Genomic DNA, 21,819 nt, shown 5'->3' with positions numbered 1-21,819 from the left:
GTGACAGTGGTGGTGCCCCAACCCCCCTGATGGGCCCTGCTCTGTGCGTGACAGGGGGTGGCGCCGCAACCTCCCCATCGACCCTGCCTTGAGTGTGACAGGGGATGGTGCCCCTACCCCCCAATCGGCCCTACCCTGAGCGTGACTGAGGGTGGCATTGCAACCTCCCGATCCGCCCTGCTCTGTGCATGACAGGGGGCAGTGCCCAACCCCCTGATTGGCCCTGCTCTGTGCGTGACAGGGGGTGGCGCTGCAACCTCCCCATCGACCCTGCCTTGAGTGTGACAGGGGGCGGTGCCCCAACCCCCCAATCGGCCCTACCCTGAGCGTGACTGAGGGTGGCATCGCAACCTCCCGATCCGCCCTGCTCTGTGCATGACAGGGGGCGGCGCCCCAACTCCCCAATCAGCCCTGCTCTGAGCCCGACCAGGGGCTGCACCTAGGGATTGGGCCTGCCCTCTGCCACCCAGGAGCAGGCCTAAGCCAGCAAGTCGTTATCTCCCGAGGGGTCCCAGACTGCGAGAGGGCACAGGCCGGGCTGAGGGACCCCCCCTTCCCCCCCGAGTGCACAAATTTTTGTGCACCGGGCCTCTAGTTAAGTATAAAGGGTTATTTAGGTGTTTTTACAAGGTAATGACCAAAAAAAATGAGAATAGTTTTTTCTTGTTTGGTAATTAGATCTCAGACTTTTAAAAATTAAATAATTTAATATATCTAATATTTATCTCTCTTACAGTCTTATCTGTTATTGACACTTTGAGCAAGGTTGTTAAATTTTCATAAGCATCTTTACAGAAGCTAGAAAAATGATTCATAAAACCTTTTCTGTTCTATTATTTTGCAGATTATCTTTTCCCTCTTTTAAGTACCATGTTGTTTTAATAATACTAAACTCTGATGTAAAGAAACTGGCCAAAAAAACATTTGCTTATTAGAATTATTCTGCCTATGTGTATACTGGTTATACTCTCTTTTCAAGTAGTATTCATAAGGAACCATTTAGAAAACACTGCTATACTGTACTTAACTAGATTTTCTTCATGTTAGTTTTGCAGTCGACTTTGAGAGAAGAGAAAAAACTTCGAGTTGAAAATGCTAAATTGAAGAAAGAAATTGAAGAATTGAAGCAAGAGCTAATTCAGGCAGAAATTAAAAATGGAGGTGATTAAATATCGAAATGACAGTTTTACTTAAAATAGTAATTATTTATTTTATTGTTTATTAATTTAGGTATTATGCTTTTTAAAAATTTTATTTTACCCTCATAGCATCCCTTCTTGCATATTTGTCCTCCTTTACAGAAGGAAAAATGGAGATACAGAAAAGCCACATGACCTGGCCTGAGATTATGCAAAAAACAGCAAAGCTGGGGTTCAAAACCTATGCTTTTAACTCTGTGCTATGCTTCAACTTGCCCTTCACCATTCCCTATTAAATAATTACAGTGGGGCCTTGACTTACGAGTGTCCCGACTAACGAGTTTTTTGAGGTACCAGCTGTCTCTTGGCCAATTTTTTGCATTGAGTTGACAGAGTAATTTGAGTTAACGAGCTCCTTAACGAGCTTGGTCTCGGAACAAATTAAACTCGTAAGTCAAGGCCCCACTATACTGACAATAAGTCATAATAACATTTAATTAATATTTATTAAGTTTTAATATATTCTAGGCACTGTGTTGGCAGTTGTTTCACATACATTATATATTTTATCCTTAAAATTAAGTGTATATAAATACCCTTGTTTACATGAGGAAATTGAAACTTAGAAGTATTAAAGTAATTTGTATGAACTTGTACAGTTTTTAAATTATCAAAATAGATAATTATCATTTCGACTATTATAAATAAAATTAAAAATTTTATTGAATTATTTTAAAGGAGTCTAGATAAATTTACATTATTATGAAACACTAATAATAATAGTCCTATTACAATTTCAAAGTATCATTCACAAAGCCATTTCGTTATATGATGGAAAATTCTTCCTTGGTGAGTTAAGGAGTTCCAAGTATACTTAACTGCTTTCTTTTGACCATCATTCTGTAAGTGAATTATTTTGAAAACTGTAATATGAACTCCCCTACCCTTAGTGAGTTAAATTAAAGTAAGTAAAAACTAATGTATGCTTAAAACTACCATCTAGAGAGAATTTCATTTGTTAGTGAAAAATTTGAGGCTAGTTAATGTTTTCCAAGACTAAGAGATTTGGAATACAGTAAAATAGTATCAATATATTAACAGTTCAAATATTATCAATATAATAAAAGTTTTTAATATTGCTGAAGAAATATTTTTTAGAAATTTTCTTTAAAAAGTTTTTTTTGAAGTAGAATTAATTCTGATACAGAAATGACTAATATTAATACACTTACTCAGTTGATTCTTCAATATAAACAAAACCTGTGCGATAAACATGCTCTCTTACTAAACCATAAGAGATAGTCTCTGGAGATAGATTTCCTGAGTATAAATTTTATTTCCCTATTCACTGTGTATGTGATGGGCCAATTTTTTAACTTCTGTCTGGCTCAGGATGATCATTTGTTAGTGGGAATGTGAATAGAAATTGCTGCTTAAGATATTCGTGAGAATTGTATGAGTCAATTCATGTAATACATTTTGAAAAGTGTCTGCGACATAGTGAATCCATAATTTTTTTAAAAATCCATAATACATTTTAGCTATTATGTTATCTGTAATTTCTTCAGTTTAATCATTAGTGATTAAAGAGAAACATGCATCTACTTTATTCTTTTATCATGTTTAAAATTTAGTTAATTTTTTGGCAACCTTTTTACAATCTCAGACAAATAGAGACCTGATAATCATATACAGTAAATTTCTCTTTTTAAAAGAGTTTATATTTGTGATTCACAATTTCATAGTTTTTATCTTATTTGTCGGTTTAATGTAAATGGCATTACCTATTTTATTTTCTGTTTTAGTGAAACAAATACCATTTCCATCTGGTACTCCACTGCAAGCTAATTCCATGGTTTCTGAAAATGTAATACAATTTATGCCAATCACACCCATTTCTTCTGGTGCCAAAGAACAGATACAAGGAGGAGGAGGAGAAGAAAAGAAGGTGAAAGAGAAACTTGAAAAGAAAGGTATTTTACTTTAAGGTTATTTGGCTCTTGACTGGTTTATTGGATCTCAACATTTTTTATAATAATGATGTCAGAAAGAAAGTTCAGACTTTCATGAACTAGAATAAAGTTAGAAACAGTATGATATTGGAACTCAGAAGCTGGACCCTAAAGGATGTGTGTAGGTTGATCAGGTCGACAGGATAAGAGTATGGCATTTGAAGTATAAGGACCAGCGTAACTAAAAACATAGAATGTAGAGATTAAGTATAGAAGCCCATATGTAATCTAGTGTGACTGAATTTTTTGTAAATTTTTTGGGGGGTCATTTAGAAAAGTCACAGGTGCAAAGTTGTGAAGATAGGAAAAGGATATTCTAGTCAAAAGTATAATTTCTGAACTAAGGCATGGGGATGTTCCAGTTTTAGAATAGGCTGTATCATTGTTTTATGCCTACTTCTTAATAAATTTTATAAAGTGGAGGAATTAGTCTGAATTGCTTTCATTGTAACCATACCACCTAATGATAAAATGATGTAGGAGAGGATGTACAGCCCCTATCTACTTAATACTTACCAGTATGTTTAACTGATGAGAGAAACATTTTATCAGGGAAATTATATTTGTGGTTCGTTCCATCAGTTGGCTACAGAGTATGGCATTCTTTCTAAATATAGTATGTTTCACTTTCTAAAGACTCACAGTAAAAATTGTAAAGGATTTTCTACAGCTCTGTTTCAGGGAAATGCAAATTTTTTTCTGTAAAGGGCCAGTTAGTAAATATTTGAGCTTTACAGGCTCTGTGACAACTATGCACCTCTGTCATAGTGTAAAACCAGCCATAGACAATATATATATGAACAAACATGGTTGTGTTCTAATAAAACTTTGACAGAAACAGCATGCTGGATTTGGCCCATAAACTATAGTTTACCAACTTTTTGTCCCTTTAACTAGAGATAAAGGGAGTTATTCAACAGAGAAATAGCTAAAATAGGGCTCAAGATGCTATGACTTGGATAAATAATTATTTCCTTTGTTATTTAAGTGAAGGTAGGATATAAACACTTTTTTTTCTTTTTAAGTTCATCGGTATCAATGTTATGAAGTGTTTTCTAGTTTATTTTTGTTTTACTTCTGATGTTTGCCCATTTATAAATATTCTTTAGGAGAGAAAAAGGAAAAAAAACAACAATCAGTAGCAGGAAGTGCTGACTCCAAACCAATAGATGTTTCCCGTCTGGATCTTCGAATTGGTTGTATCATCACTGCTAAAAAACATCCTGATGCAGATTCTTTGTATGTAGAAGAAGTAGATGTTGGAGAAGCAGTCCCAAGGACAGTTGTCAGTGGACTGGTGAATCATGTTCCTCTTGACCAGGTAATTTGTACAACTAACTTCTGCATACACATGACGCTTTCATTTCCTCTTTCTTTAGATGTTTTTTCCATATAATTTTGTATTAGATGACCAACAACAGGAGCCAATATTGATTAGTTCAATTGATTAGTTTGAATGTGATGAATTACACAAAAAAGTACAGAAAACTACTAAACCCTTGCAAAAAATCTATATATTAGGACTGGACTCATAAGGATGAAAAGAAGATACATTTTTCTCAATTAAAAAATGTTTTTAGTTTGGTGTATGTAAAATACTGTGTTTAGGTGTGTGTATCATCATTGTTTCGCATGGAATTTTATTATTCCTCGATTTTTTAAAATCACTGTTATATAAACCTAGGAAACACCCATCTAAAAGTAAAATAACAGCCCTGGCTGAGTAGCTTAGTTGGTTAGAGCATCATCCTGATACACCAAGGTTGCAAGTTCTATCCCTGGTCAGGGCACATACAGTTTATGCAATTAATGCATAAATAAGTGGAACAATAAATTAATGTTTCGCTCTTGCACTCTCTTCCCCCCCCCCTTACTCCCTCTACCACTTTCTCTGTCTCAAAATCAATCAATAAGATATTTTAAAAATATATAAATAAAAATAAAAGAACAGGTTTCATTTCTTTATAACTAAAGAAATATTTTCATACTTTAAGAGAAAACAGGAAAGGAAATCATGGAGATTGAACTGCAGATTTTAATTTTATTCCTTTAGTTGTTAAAAGTTAGATGTTTTGTACTTTGTTATTATTTAGGTATTTAAATGTATAAAAATAAGTATTTTTTATACACACATATGTATACAGCATATGTATATGTATGGCGATACATATACATATGTATTTCCAATGACAGTGGCATGAATTAAAGACAGTAATAGTTTTTAATTTGCTCTTTCAAGATATCTTATGGGTAATTTTAATCATCTACCTATTTTCTCTGCCCCATGGTACTTCAGGGGTATTGCAAAGACCATAGACTTCAACATTGAGATAGTTCTGCCTCTCTGTCCATTGCCAGCTCTGTTGCTTATTGAATTTGTGAACTTGGATAAATCTTTAAATTTATTAATTCATCTTTCTAGATTCAAATATTTATTGAGCTCCTGCAATGTACCAGAAACTATATGCTAGACAAGGGACAAAGCAGTGAAATTAAGATGATAGATTTGTTTGTGTTCATTTTTTAAATCCTTTTGTGAGGTTCACATTCCTATGGGGACATCAGGAAATCATCTATAATAATCTATAATAATAAAAGCATCATATGCTAATTAGACCAGATGTCCTTCCGGATGAAGCCAAGGCTGCGAGGGAAGTCTGGTCCCGGGTTCCAGAGGGAAGTCAGTGCTGGCAGCTGGGGGAAGGAAAGGCCTACTCTTGCACGAATTTAGTGCAAGTTGGGCCTCTAGTAATACAATATTATCCTAGATAATAAAAGCCTAATATGCTAACTGTCCGGTCGTCTGGTTGTCCGTTCAACCATCAAAGCATAATATGCTAATGATATGCTAAATCCGCTCAACCGCTCACTATGATGTACACTGAGCACTAGGGGGCAGTCAGTTGACCAGTCACTATGATGTGCACTGACCACCAGGGGCAGACACTCCAACTGCTGGTTAGCTTGCTGCTAGGGTTTGGCCAATCGGGACTGAGTGAGACGGGCCAGACACGCCCTGAAACCCTCCCGTGGTTCCTCCCTGGCTGGCCAACCTCCCCAGCCCGGATAGTGCACCGATGGGGTCCCTCAGCCTGGCCTGAGCCTTCTCGCAATCCGAGACCCCTCAGGGGATGTCGGAGAGCCCGCTTCGGCCCAATCCGGCAGTCCAGGCCAAGGGACTCCACTGGTGCATGAATCAGGCCTCTAGTCCTATCTAATAAAAGAGTAATATGCAAATTAACCATCACTCCATGACAAAGATAGCGGCACCCATAGCGGCCAGGGTGGGACACTGGCGGCAGCACCCTGGCAACGCGAGCCCAGCAGGCAAGCACAGCCCGCAGGCAGCACCCAGTGACGCAGGAGCAGCAAGCACGGCCCACAGGCAGCACCCAGCAGTGCCTGCCTGCCCATCGGCGTGGTGTGGAGCAGGCAGGCCCTGCAGAGAGCAGAGAACAACGGGGAGCAGGCCTAATCTGTCAGTAGGACATTCCCTGAGGGCTCCCAGATTGGAGAGGTGCAGGTTGGGCTGAGGGACCCCCCCTCACGAATTTCGTGCACCAGGCCTCTAGTGTTAAATAATAAATATCAAGAAAAAAATAAAATAGGGAAGAATCGAGGAAGAATTGATGCTAGGATGATGAAGTAATTCAGGAAGGCCTTATAAAGAAGTGATATTTAAGTGAAAGGTCTGAGAAAATAAGTCAAATGTCCATCTGGTAGAAGAGCATCTTAGATTGCTGAATCAAATGTATGCCTCTGATGTTCACTACAGCAAAGTAAGGGGGAATATTATGCGAGATGAAATCTGAGATAAGTTTGCCAAATAACATCGGGTCTTTTAGATCATTGTAAAGACTTTGGCTTTTATTCTGAAATGAAAACCATTAGAGGTTTTTTGAGCTAAGGGGTAACGTGTTCTGCCTTATATTAATAGGATCATTTAGCTGCTCTAACGAGGGGATGAGTGAAGAAGATTTTCTTATCTATTAAAAATTTATGGATTTGCCGCATGTATGTTTTTTCTCTTTATATTCATCTTGTATAGGAAGAGGTCTCCTTCATAACTACTTAGGAATGGATGTTGGAGAAAAGAACCAACTGGTCGTAAGCCAGTTAAATTGGAAAAACTCCTCATTGGGGCTTTATCTTTTTTGTTCTCACAAGTTGCACACTGTTTCTATTCCAAAAGCTGCCATTCACAGCCATAAGCAAATCTCTTTATACACATCTGTATCTAACCCATGAAGGCAGTACTACTAAACATTTATGAAGCAGGGACATTTAATTCCCCCCCCCCCCAAATTGCATACAATATTTTGTAGGTTGATGTATTTTTCAAAGGTAAAGGTCCACAGATGTCATCTGACTTTTGAAAGATTAACTGTATGGTATTTCTTATATGTAATTGTATAAAACATTTTTTTATATGTGGCATTTTCAAGTTATTTGTTGAAGATGAGTCTTATTCATGAAGACCTCCCAAAGAGGGGGCCTTTGGAATTTGAAACTTTGATCTATTTTTTTTTTTCATCTTTATTGTTGAGAGTGTTATGGATGCCCCCTTTTTTTCCACCCATTGCCCCCCTCCTCCTGGTTCCTGCCCCCGCCCCCCAGGCCTTCACCACTCTATTGTCTGTAATGCATATATGTATAGAAGAGCTTTGCTTAATCTCTTCTCACCCCAACTTCCTCCTTCCCTCTGAGATTCCTTAGTCAGTTTCATGTTTCCAGGCCTCTGGTTCTATTCTATTTATCAGTTTATTTTGTTCATTAGATTTCTTGTTCATTTATTTTGATTTTTAGATACAATTATTGATAGATACATATTTATTGTCATTTTGTTCATATTTTTTATCTCTTCTTCCTCTTTAAGACTATTCTTCAATATTTCATGTAGTACTGATTTGGTGGTGAACTCTTTTAGCTTTTTCTTGTCGGGAAGCTTTTTATCTGACTTTCAATTCTAAATGATAGCTTTGCAGGGTAGAATAATCTTGGTTATAGGCCCTTGTTATTCATCACTTGGAATATTTCTTGCCACTCCCTTCTGGCCTGCAGAGTTTCTCTAAAGAAGTCAATTGACAGTTGTATGGGCACTCCCTTGTAGGTCACTAACTGCTTTTCTCTTGCTGATTTTAAGATTCTCTCCTTGTCTTTAGCCCTTGGTATTTTAATTATGATGGGTCTTGGTATGGGCTTCATTGGATGGTGGCCTCTTGTTAATTTTTTGAGGAACTTTCATACTGTTTTCCATAGTAGCTGTACCATTTTACACTCCAACCATCAATGCGTAAGGATTCCCATTTCTCCACATTCTCAACACTTATTATTTGTTGACTTTTTGATAATAGCCATTCTCACAGGTGTGAAGTGGTATGTCATGTGATTTTTATTTCCCTGATGATTAGTGATGTTAAGCATCTTTTCATATGTCTGTTGTTCATCTGTATGTCATTTATTTTGGAAAAAAATTTCTGTTCAGGTCATCTACCCTTTTTTTAGTTGAATTGGTGTGTTTTATTATGTTGAGTTGTATGAGTTCTTAATACAGTCTTTAAAACTTCATCAGATATAATGTCATTGCAAATATCTTCTCCCATTTGTTAAGTTATATTTTTATTTTGTTGATGGTTTCCTTTTCATAGCAAACAATTTTTAGTTTGATGTAGTCCTATTTGTTTATTTTTGCTTTTATTGCCCTAACCCAGGGGGACATATCCAACAAAATGTTAAGATTGAGATCAAAGTGTTTACTGCCTATGTTTCCTTCTAGGAGTTTTATGGTTTCAGGACTTAACATTTTAGCCTTTAATCCATTTTGAATTTTTTTATAGAGTATAAGAAAGTTGCCCAGATTCACTTTTTTTCACATATCTATCCAGTTTTTCCAATATCAAATATTTGTATCCTTCAATTTTAGTGAATTTATTAGTTTTAAATTTTTCCTGTGGAGTCTTTAGGATTTTCTATATACAGGCAGTCCTCAGATTACGTCAGACTCGACTTACGTTGTTTCATGGTTACATTGCCATCTCCCATTAGCAATAGCAATGCATCATTTGTCTTGTGTATGCTCCCTGCTAGGGATTGAGCCTGCAACCTGGGCATATGCCCTGACCAGGATGGAACCTATGACCTCTCGGTACATGGGTTGACACTCAACCACTGAGCCACACCAGCTGGGCAGATCACATGTTTTTTTGTCCTTAGTTTTGGTTAATGTGATGTATCCTATAATGAGAATGTTAGTGTGTTTGATATTGCCTCAGAGGTCCCTTAAACTAAATTTGTTTTTTGTTTTTAACATTTTCTTTATTCAGTCATTTCTTTAAATATTTACCTAAAGCCCTGGCTGGATTGGCTCAATGGACAGAGCGTTGGCCTGTGGACTGAAGGGTCCTGGGTTTGATTCTGGTCAGGGGCGCATGCCCCAGTTGTGGGCTTGATCCCCAGTAGGGGGCGTGCAGGAGGCAGCCAATCAATCATTCTCTCTCATCATTGATGTGTCTCTCTCTGTCTCCTTCCCCCTTCCTCTCTGAAATCAATAAAAACATATTATAGATAAATAAATATTTACCTGAAAAGCCTTTTCTCTGGTCCTTCAACTGTAATGCACTGTCAGGTTGTAAAATTTCTTTTTCATATTTGTATAAGGCTTTATAACAGCAATAAAAGATTTAGAATACACAAAGATAAAGGTACATCCACAAAAATAGAACGTTTGATACTTAGCATCTTGAGTGTACCTTAATGTATTCTAGGTATAATCACTCCAAATTCTATACATCTTAATCATCTATTTGTTTTTGATACAGATGCAAAATCGGATGGTGATTTTACTTTGTAACCTAAAACCTGCAAAGATGAGGGGAATATTATCTCAAGCAATGGTGATGTGTGCTAGTTCACCAGAGAAAGTTGAAATCTTAGCACCTCCTGTTGGATCTGTTCCTGGAGACAGAATTACTTTTGATGCTTTTCCTGGTAAGTATTTATTAGTCATTATTGAAAATAATTAGGGAATTAATGTTCACAAAGTGATGCTTATAATGTTTAAGTTTAAAATTAAATCCTGTGTATGATTTACTATGCTTTACATTAAATGACCATTATTATTGAGACTATTGCTATTGGCTCAAGATGCCATATTAAGCACAAACATCTACCTATCTCCCACCCCATTAATGTACACATTACATAAAACACCAGAGAGAGTTTTTGCTTTAAGTAAAATACTAAATATAACCCCTACATAGCAGAAGAGTGTGATGTGGTCATAAAACAAATTAATGTGCTACAAAATTATTTAAGATGTAGATTATCTCAGAATGTAGCACATAAATACGAAGAGATGAAAAGTTGACATGGGGGAAATGCATATAATCCTCAAAGTCCATCTAATATATTTATATATGCTTTTACTTTACTTTAGGATATAGAGAAAATCTCTAAGTAAAACTTCATATTTTATCTTATTTTAAAATATATTTTTATTGATTTCAGAGAAGGGGAGAGAGGTATAGAAACATCAATGATGAGAGAGAAGCATTGATCGGCTGCCTCCCGCACATCCCCCACTGGGGATTGAGCCCGCAACCCAGGCATGTGCCTTGACCGGGAATTGAACTTTGATTTCCTGGTTCATAGGTTGGCGCTCAACCACTAAGCCACACCGGCTGGGACATGCTTATTTTAATAATCTGAAAGGAAGTTTCATTTCATATTGCTTGTTTTCTCCAGTAAAGTGCTCCTGAGACAGATGAAGTTTTATAATGCATGAGAAAGTTTTTTCAAACAGGTCTTTGAAGCAGAAGAGAAACAATGCTTGGTAGATGTAGAATAAAGTTTTCTTTCATTAAAGAGGGAAGATCTTATAAAGAGGATAGACAAATTAAAAGATTGAATTTACTTGAAGGATATTCATTTGACTAGAATAATGGGAGAAGGAGAAATAAATTAGGGTAATAAATTAGGTTATGATTTTACTCAGATGTGGAATCTAATGAACAAAATAAAATAATAAACAAAATAGAAACAAATTCATAGAGAACAGACTGACAGCTGTCAGAGGGGAGGGGGGTTGCAGGGCTGGGGAAAAAACGGTGAAGGGATTAAGAAAAAAAGAAACACCCCAGAACTCATAGGTACAGACAACAGTATGATAATTACCAGAGGGAAATGGGAGTGGGGGAAGTAGAAGAGGTCATATGGAGAGATAAATGGTGATGGAAGGAGACTTGACTTGGGGTGGTGAACACACAATACAATTACAGATGATGTGTTATAGAATTGTACACCTGAACCCTATGTAATTTTATTAACAATGTCATCCCAATAAGCTCAATTAAAAAAAAATACAACAATTTACCACATCCATACCAAACCAGTGTTTTTCATACTTAGTAATTTTATAGGTGAATGATAATATCTCATTTAATATACCACTCTGATTACTAATGTGATCTCAACACCTTTTTAACTATTTATTAAATACTTTTAGCTACTCATGTCATTTTCCATATTAATATCGAGATGTGCATCTTTTTTGCTGTTGATTTATAAGAATGCTTTTTAATTAAAAATATGAACACTGTCATATATTACTATTGTAGTCTAGACTTCTAGTTTAACTTAGATACTGTATAATAAACATATTCCAACTTTAAAAAAGACATAGAATTAGGTTTTTAAGTCAGAATTGATTTGGAGATATATTTGTAGAAAGAGCTGAGTTTTAATTTAATAGCCAGACTCATGTGATTTATGTAGGCCTGTTTTTTTATCCTATGTCAATTGTGTTTGATGAAATATTAGGATATGAAGAATTTTAACATTAGAATATGATAGAAAATGTGGATGAAATTATAGGTTAATGTCCTTGAAACTAAACTACCCCTTCCTAATCAAAGTAGACTAATCTAAAAAATACAGGGATTGTTTAACAAGTACCAGGACTTTGAATGCCTCTGTGTATCTTGAACGTTGGTAGATTCAAAACCATAATGGTCTGTGATTTTTTTGGTAAATTGGGTTTTGGGAAAATAACAATCTGAATCATTTCTCAAAGCAGCATGGTGGCTTTAGATTCTAGCAGCATATGATCACCACTCTTCTCCCACAAACAATATCAAAACATTTCCCCAGATCTCATATTTTGGAGTAAGTCTATACCTGCCTGACACCTAAAATTCTATTTAGAAGTTTCATTCACTAAATTGGAATAGAACAATAATAAAGGTGATCTTTTCCTTTAAGATTCAACACGCATTGGAAAAAAAACAACAAATATTTGTTTACCTTGCCAGATTAACATTTGCCTTCCCTTTTATTTAAATACTTAAGATGTAGTACAATTTTTGAGTTTTCTCTTTTTAATGTAAATTGTAGAGTCTTGTATTTAGAAATGGAATAAATCATCTACTTTAACTCACTATTTTACAGATTTGGAAACTGGGGCCTGGCACAATTTAGTTACTTGCTTAAAGTTATGCAGAATTAGTAAAAGGATTAAACAGATGTGCCTGAGTCTCTAATACTATAGCATTTTTGTTTGTTGATTGTTGCTTGCTGTGAATTAATCTGGACTATTTCATTAATGAAGGTATATAGCTCTTTTATTTCAATGACATATTTCATTCCCTTACTCATAGAATTAACAGGTAAGCACTTCAGCAGTTGAGTCCATTGTTATTTGGATGTTTTTGATGAGTAAATTGAAAGTAAGTTTTACTCAGTGACAGGATTAGAGATGATAATAGCCCATATAGATTTCTTGCCTTTACTACATTCTTCACTCTGAGTTGTTTGTTTGTTTTTTTGGTGTATCTATATTTACATTGTTCCAAAGCCTGATATTTTTTTTTTAATTCATAGTTTCCCCTTGTGCCTTAGCACATGAATTGTTAGGAAAATATTTACAAAAAATATTTGTAAAGTGAAAGAAGGGAAAAATCTAACTTTATTTTTTTAAAATATATTTTTGTTGATTTCAGAGAGGAAGGGAGAGATAGAAACATCAATGATGAGAGAGAATCATTGATCAGCTGCCTCCTGCGCGCCCCCTAATGGGGATTGAGCCCTGACCAGGAATTGAACTGTGACTTCCTAGTTTATAGGTTGATGTTCAACCACTGAGGTACACCAGCTGGGTGGGAAAACCTAATTTTAAAATGGCCCATGAGGTTGCTTGAATTCTTATCACTTACAATAGGCTTAACCAAGCCGAACAGCATTGAATAATTGATAAATTTTGGGGCATGAGGTCTGTTATTGTTCATCTTGCTTATGGTTCCACATCAGTTACTGCTTCTGTAGCAGTTAATCTGAAAGGAAATAACAGCTAATACTACACAACACACCATTAGTCTTATTTTTTTCTTTTCCAGAAAGAGCCATGATTTATCAGTGCTTCTTTTTTCAGCATCTGTTTTACATTTTAAAACTTAAGGTGTCTGCTGGTACATGTTCACTTGATGTGCTCAGTGTCTAGAGATTTATATTTTATGATACTTAAGTGTGGTATAGAAATTGCAATTGGGGTTCAAACCTTTGAATTGCTATTCGGCCTTGGAAAGGCTTTTATACTTAACAACTTTTTTCTCTAACTGTAGAACCGAAAATGTCCATTGAGTTTAGAAGATGCCAAGCAATATTTTTTTTTAACAATGGCTAAAAAACTACCCCACTCAATACTTTTTTCAATCATAAATGTGTGAAGCTATAAATTTTAATATTTAAAAGTGGTAACTGGTCCCTAAAGCACCAAGCAAAAATTAACTTGAAAATAATATTATAGGTAGAAGACAAAGGCAATGACAGCCTTTTCTTTTTTTGTTTTTGAAAATCACTGGACCATGATTATTTCTCTTGATATTGAATCTTAATTATAAATATAAGTTATGGTTAATTGTAAAGCCTGTATGGTATGCAGGAGTGTTTCACTTTTGGATCCATTTATTCTTTAAAAAGACAAAAATCTTATCTGTATTTTATTCTTCTCTCTAAAACCTATTTCAGTCAGTTTTATCTCTTTCCTGTCCCACCAGAACTGCTCTGGTCAAGATCACTAATTACTCTCTAGCTAAATATCCATGGCTAGTTCTCAGTCCTTTTCTTAATTTATTTGCCATCTGGCATTGCTCTTTTGGTGGTCTCCTGCTTCACTGGCTGCCCTTCTCCTCTCCTTTGCTGGTTCCTCCTTAGCTGCATGACTTCACAACATTGAAATGCTCCAGACCTTGCTGTTCTCTCTCTCTCTCTCTCTCTCTCTCCCCACACACACACACACACATTATTTCCTTGGCTATTTTATCCAGTCACTTTTCTAGCTGCCTTCTGGACTTCATTGACATGTCTGAAGAGAGAATACATATCCCAGTCTTCTCCCCAGAATTCCCATTTTCCATATCATCTGACCAGAACTCCATTCTCTCAACTGCTATTTATTTTCTCATGCAGCTTCTCCTTCAGAAAATAATAGTGGGTTTACCTTCTGAACATACCCGGAATCATTCTTATATCTCCACCACCACCACTTTGGTCTTGGCACCAACATCCTTTCTCTAAATCATTGCAAAAGCCTCTGACTGATTTCCCTGCTTTTGCCCATGCACTTTGTCTATTTTCAGTTATAGTAGGTGGAGTGATTTAGGTCAGATTATATTGCTCCTTTGCTCAAAAGCTTTCCATTTGACCCAGAGTGCAAGTCCGATTCCTTATGGTTGCCTTTCATTATCTTATTAACTGCACGGACTCTCCAATTTCTTCCTTAGTTACTTTAATTGAGCCACTGACTCTTTCCTGAGATATCACTATTGCTTGGTCCCTCATCCTATTCAGATCTTTCAAATGTCGTCTTTGTTTTATTTTTCTCCAAAATACTTATCATCTAATATACTGTACATTATTTAATGTCTGTTCACACAGATATATAAGCATAATGAAATCAAGATTGTTCTTTTTTGTTCTTATTCACTGCTATATTCCTATCATCTAGAAAAATGCCTGGCATAGAGTAGGAGCTCAATAAATTGGTTAATGAATGAATAAAAAGAAATGTAGTAAGACATGTTAAAAACAACAACAACAAAGCAGTATTTAAAAACAGTAACAACAACAACAAAGCAGTATTTAAGAACAGGCCTAAATATTTGCCTTCTGTTCACACAGATATATAAGCATAATGAAATCAAGATTGTTCTTTTTTGTTCTTATTCACTGCTATATTCCTATCATCTAGAAAAATGCCTGGCATAGAGTAGGAGCTCAATAAGGTGGTTAATGAATGAATAAAAAGAAATGTAGTAAGACATGTTAAAAACAACAACAACAAAGCAGTATTTAAAAACAGTAACAACAACAAAGCAGTATTTAAGAACAGGCCTAAATATTTGCCTTCATTATTGCAAGATCATTCCTATCAAACCACCAAACCACTTTCCCCTGCTGATTAGCTTTGTCAAATTAATTGACCCCTACTTGCCAAGTTATACTTTAGTTTTTGTGCAATAGTTACAATTATTATAGTTCAAAAACTCAGTTTATCAAACATAAATTAAGTTAGTACTAGGCTTTTAATGGCTGTGGTAGATATCAAAGAGAAGCTGGTGATTTATGAGCATTTTATACAAAAGAATGGCCCAATTAAAATGAAATCTCTGGTTCTTATTCTAGACTTGTGAATGCCTGGGACTCTGGAATTTCTATTTATTGCTTTTTGTAGGTTTTAATGCTGAGAAGGTGGTCATAGCTTTTTACATCTGTACAAACTCATCTTGAAATAGTTCCTATTCCCTATGCGTTTTGTTTAAAATTAGTTGGCCTAAAATAATCTCTGAATGATTAGTTCTCTTACAATATATGTAACCATTTCCAAATGGTGATTATTGGCATGTGTTTAGCAATTTCAGAGGCTCTGTACTTTTTAGCTTGAAGAATTTTTATTGATATCATCACTTACCTTCTTCGCATAGCCATGCCAAAGGGGGGAGGGGGGTAAAAAAGGGAAGAAAATTAGAAAAATAAGATTTAGAAGAAGGATATAACACACAGGAATGATGGAAGACTTCTTTGGAAAATACAGTTCATTAAAAAAATTGTTTAAAATATTAGAAATGTTTTTCATCATTAAACTTTCCAGCTAGCTTTATACCCTACCGAATAGTATTTTGTTCAGAAGCATACTCAGTAAGCCAGACGGTTAACACTGCATCCAAGATTTTCCACTCTGATTTATATTCAGTGATCATAATGTGACAGGTTTTAATAATAATCTCAAATTTTTGTTTCATTTATTGATTTATTAAAATCTAGAAACTACATTCAGAGTATTCAGGTATTGAGTCTTGTTTGTTAAAAGACAACAGTTAAGCTTTGGAGGTTCCTCTTATTAGTTTCTAGATTATTTTTAGTTCAAATCTTTATTACTTGAAAATTATTAGTCTTATATAAGAAGTTTAAACCTTTCAGATCTTGGCTCCACAAATGGTCAGTGACCTGGGAACCTTTCTGAGTCCCAGCTTTTTCATTTATAAGAAGATGGTTTTTTGTTTTGTTTGTTTTTAAGAAGTGGTTTTCGTTTTTTGTTTTTTTAATTTATTGATTTTTTTTTTTTTTTTTTACAAAAAGGAAGGGATAGAGAGTTAGAAACATCGATAAGAGAGAAACATCGATCAGCTGCCTCCTGCACACCCCCTACTGGGGATGTGCCCGAAGCCAAGGTACATGCCCTTGATCAGAATCGAACCTGGGGCCCTTCAAGTCTGCAGGCCGACGCTCTATCTATTTTTAATGGTATCTATGTCATATGTGTTTTGTGAGGTTTAACTTTTGAAACACTTAGCTACCTGCCTTTTTTTTTTTTTTAAGTTCTTAGTTGTAACTTTTGGACCTTAATTTCCTCACCTATAAATTGATTATAATTAATCATTTATATGCTTTATTGAGATAGTTAAATAAGTAAATACAGTAGGTCCTCGGGTTACGTTGGAGATCCGTTCCTATGGCGATTTTCGATCGCTCTGTAAGTCGGAACCCACCTACCTACATAAGCACCTACATCACTCACATGGAGCACATACACAGCAGTAACGAAATGAAACAGTAAAAAAAAAATTAAAAGAAAGATAACAATTTCTGACCTTTACTTGTAAATAAATAATAAAAAACATAAAGCACATATGTACATATGTCGAAATGACGGAACATTTTTTTTTTTTTATAAATACTGTATATGGGAGATGGCGACATAACCACAAAACGACGTACGTCAAGTCTGACGTAACTAGAGGACTGCCTGTAAATGTAAAACAGTGCAGTGACTGCCACATACATAGTAAGCATGATATGTGCCTAGTATTATTATGAATATTATTTTCTATACATTTCAAGAAGCTTAATTTTCTGCAGTACCACAGCTTTTTGTACTTGGGGCTTACATCTGCATTCAGCAAGAAGTCACTACACAATCTGTGCTCTTCATAAGAAGCGTTTACACAAATCTGGGACACTCTGCTTCTTAAATTAATTCTTCATCAGTTAGTGAGCATCTCTTGTGTGGGGACGAGGGGGATTCGGGGTTAGTACCCAGGCCTCCCTCAACAGTATTTCTGCCTCCAGCTTTTCAGAATTCTGGAATGCTCACTTCTCCACATGATTTGTGCACAAGCAAAATAAGATTTTGCTCTTAGACTAGGAATGGCTTAGATACAAAAAAATAAAAATCTTATACTTTATATAGTCTTATTTTTTCCTATTCTGTTTATTAATAATAATTAATGTCCAATCTAGTGGTCTTAAAGAACTAAGAGAAATCCTCACTTTTATAGTCAGTCTTTCAGTTTTAGTTGCATTGCATGTTCTTTTAATGTGAATACATAATTCAATTAAATCTGTCATCTTTGAAAACCTGCATATCAGAGGACATTTTCGTATATTCTTTCCAATTTCGTGGCAGTTTATGAAGAGCTAATAAAAGAACAAAGCTACCATGGCCAACCAATTTGCTCAGTTTTGTTATTCCTATATAAGTATGAATAGAGAATAAACACTAGATAATAATAAGATGTAATAAAGTTATAAAATAAAATTAGTTCCAGTACTGTTTAAAAAGATTCTCTTTAAAGTAATTCCCAGAAATTTCAACTTGGGAGTTAGTTTAAAAAAAAGATCTAGAAAGTTATATTTCTATGATTACTAAATTGTACTTCAGTAATATATTTTTATTACCTCCAGGAAAATCCTTTTTCATTTGAAGCTAATGCTTAAGAGATACGTTACTTTTCAGAAATTGTTTCTTGAACTGAGTCTTCATTCCAAATGTTATTGAATATCCTAGGTATTAAAATGCTGTTATATTAAACTTTGTTCTCTACTTCCTTATCATTGATTAAATGGAGAGTTGCTTGGTATATTGGTTTTCTTTAAGCCTAGGCAGATATATTCTACAGTTTGACTTTTATTGATCATAAACTTTATAGTGTGAGTTATTATAAAGAGGGGATGGGGCATTCCTATGTCAGAATGCTGTTTCTTTCCTAAAGCTTAGTTTATTATATTAGGAAGCAAGTGCTCTACTAGCAGAACAAAAGTTTTGGTGTCAAATCCTGACTTCACTTGTTCATTGTATGATTTATCCTCTCTGAGCCCCAGTTTCTCTGTATTTGAAATTAGAGTAAGTGTTGTTGTGTGAATTGCATGCAACAGCATATATTCCTGGTTTTTTAGAAAATGCTAGGCCTTGTCTCTTTATTATCCCTTTCTGCCTCTTTCCATCTCACCCAATGGAATGGGCAGCAAGTGAAACCCAAGGTAGTTATATTTAGCTAGATAATCCCAACATGTAAGCCATGCTCCTAGTATTTATAAGGAATCTTTAATCACTATAGCAATAATCTAGACATTTATTTTGTATAATGAAACATATAGAAAGCATATATTGCTTCTGCCACATGTAAACATATAACATGAAATTATGCTCTCATTGCTTCACAGTTTTTAAGAGTATCTTATATTTTTAAATTCGTGGCATAAATATATTAAGGTATGTTACTTGCAAAATTTAAGAGTGAAAAATAAGATCTTCAATATTTGTAAGGAAATGACAAAATATATTTTACCAGTCAAGAAAATAAATTGCTTACATCATAAAAATAAATGTTAACAGTAAATGCTAAAATTCTGATCAGGTCTGAAGATCAGAAAGTAGTGCCAAGACAATACACTAGAAATGTCCATGAACAATTTATTAATATATTAGTTATATAATTTTATTTTTCCCCAACAGGAGAGCCTGACAAGGAGCTGAATCCTAAGAAGAAAATTTGGGAGCAGATCCAGCCTGATCTTTACACCAATGATAAGTGTGTGGCCACATACAAAGGAGCTCCCTTTGAGGTGAAAGGGAAGGGAGTGTGTAGGGCTCAAACTATGACCAACAGTGGAATAAAATAAAATTACATCAAAATACTTCAGTTACTGAAATGCATTGGAAAAAACTTTGATGCCAATAAAAAGAAATATATTTGTCACTTATGCCTAAAATATAACTGCCTCATTTTTGTGTTATTTGTCTTCTAGACTGGACTAGTCTGTTACCTAGTATATATTGTTTTCAATTGATTGGAGAAGCACTGTATTTTTACCTATGATTTTTGACCCTTTATAATGTAGGGAGGAAATGCCCTATGTTTGTTGGTGATTTATTTTTTAGCAGGGATATTGATGTGAGATTTTTTCTTTATGCATTTTTAGATAACTTGAACTAGATTAGCATTTAGTTTCTTATAGGCACATGATACATGAAATTTCAAGTCCTTGGATTTTTAGTATACTGTGTATCTGTGCTATAAATGTCCTCTCCTCTTAAAAAATGACAAGTTAGAAGTTGTGTAAGGTTTATCGACTAATCATATTACAATAATATTGAAAATGAACAAGTGTTGATTCTTGAGAGCCAAACATCATAAAAGCTAGGAGACATGGCATTTGAACATTATTGCTATTTCTTGCCAACGTAACCCAAAATTGTATATTTAAGGCAATTTTTTTAAAAGACTGAAATTTCCAACTGTGTGTTGAACTTTTCTTTTCATTGAGCAAAGTAGTGGTAATAAATTTTGACTATGAAGCATAAACACATTGCGAAGTGTTGCCAGTATAGTTTCCAATAATTGACCATAAAAGCAGTAGTCTATTTTTTTACTCTAGCTGACCTAAAGATTCCTTGGGTATCTAATAAAACATTATTTATAGCTCTTTATCTTTAGAAGAGCATTTAAGATTGATAAAGTTTGCTTTTTCATGAACCATCACTGTCCATATGTTAAAAGAAATGTCAGCCAAAAACTTAATATACACTAACATATCAATTGCCTATTTTCACTCGCCTTCTAGATATTCTAGGAACAATGAAAATTAACTTAAGAATCATTAGCTTCAAGTTCATCAGCCTTGAGATAATGACTGGTGATTTGGGCTGCCAAAAAAAGAAGTGCATCTATGGAGGTAGGCATATAGATATTGTTTGAAAGAAAAGTCTGTTCTAGCACTGTGGTTATTTATGCCTCCAATAAGGAGAAGCAAAAACAAAAATTTTACAACAACCCTGCATGCCAGGTTATGAAAGGTATAAGTAAAGTTCATTTATTTAAGTCCATGGAGTTTTGGTAGGCCAGGACACGTAATAGAATTTGATCTTTCTGAAAAACTGTTTATTAGCAGAGCATCATTAGCATATGTTGATAACTAAACACAAATGAGTTTTTAAAGTTATTTTGTACTCAAGATCTATTATTTTTGGAATAAAGAATGTGACAAAGTATTTTGTGATTCTGTATTTTCTAACTTAATTATAACAAATTTATTTAAATAATACTAATATAATTTATAACTAATTCTTCAAGTTACATAAAAGCATTACTCAATTAAGTTATCAATTTAGCTCCATTCAGTAGTTGTTTTTTAAAATGTGTTGTTGTTTTTTTTATTGGTTTCAGAGAGAGGAAAGGAGAGGGAGAAAGAGATAGAAACATCAATGATGAGAGAGAATCATTGATTGGCTGCCTGCTGCCTAATGGGGATCAAGTCTGCAACCCAGGAACTGAACCATGAACCTCCTAGTTCATGGATCGATGCTCAACCATTGAGCCACACCGTACGGGCTATTCAGTCTTTATTTTTAAAGAACACTTAATTTTGTTTTATTTGTATTGTTGGGATGAGAGAGCTCTTATGGAATCAACAACAAAAAAATGGTTGGTGAGCTCTTATAGAATCAACAACAAAAAATGGTTTTAACAGTAGGACATAGTGTTAGTCACAGGCTAAACAGTTAGTGCCTTTTGACATCTGTTTCTATGTTGCAAACTAAACCAGAACAAATCTGACCTTAGCCCGATACTTTCTCATCCAGGTTGGCCCACTATCATACATGAATATTGGAAGTACTAACTTTTCTTATATTTACAAATTCCATGTATTTTATTTTATTATTTTGAGATGAGTCATTTTCAGGACATGTTGATTTTAATATAAACATTGGAAACATTTTTTTCTGCCTTGTTTCTAAGCCCATCAAACAGATTGGTGTCACTTTTTAAGATAATGTAAATTCCCATTTAGACTATTTACAAAATATTCAAAGTAATTTATGGAAGTTTAATTGGAAA

At 34.8% G+C, this 21,819-nt stretch overlaps 1 protein-coding gene across 2 annotated transcripts in view; it reads left to right on the top strand.

The window, feature by feature from the left end:
* Window positions 1–20,969, top strand: part of AIMP1 (aminoacyl tRNA synthetase complex-interacting multifunctional protein 1) — a 32,442-nt gene extending 11,473 nt beyond the window's left edge. For both annotated transcript variants that reach the window (XM_005872426.2, XM_014544741.1), the window contains 5 exons: window positions 1,048–1,161; window positions 2,945–3,112; window positions 4,261–4,472; window positions 9,970–10,138; window positions 19,437–20,969. In XM_005872426.2, the coding sequence (XP_005872488.1) occupies window positions 1,048–1,161; window positions 2,945–3,112; window positions 4,261–4,472; window positions 9,970–10,138; window positions 19,437–19,603 (830 nt within the window). In that variant the 3' untranslated portion in view covers window positions 19,604–20,969. The remainder of the gene's footprint in view (window positions 1–1,047; window positions 1,162–2,944; window positions 3,113–4,260; window positions 4,473–9,969; window positions 10,139–19,436) is intronic.
* The last annotated feature ends 850 nt before the right edge of the window (window positions 20,970–21,819 follow it).

The sequence above is a fragment of the Myotis brandtii genome, unplaced genomic scaffold, assembly GCF_000412655.1.
Source record: "Myotis brandtii unplaced genomic scaffold, ASM41265v1 scaffold38, whole genome shotgun sequence".
NCBI classification, from domain to species: domain Eukaryota; kingdom Metazoa; phylum Chordata; class Mammalia; order Chiroptera; family Vespertilionidae; genus Myotis; species Myotis brandtii.
The sequence above is the reverse complement of the archived record's forward strand: the minus strand, read 5'-3'. Positions and strand labels throughout refer to the sequence as shown.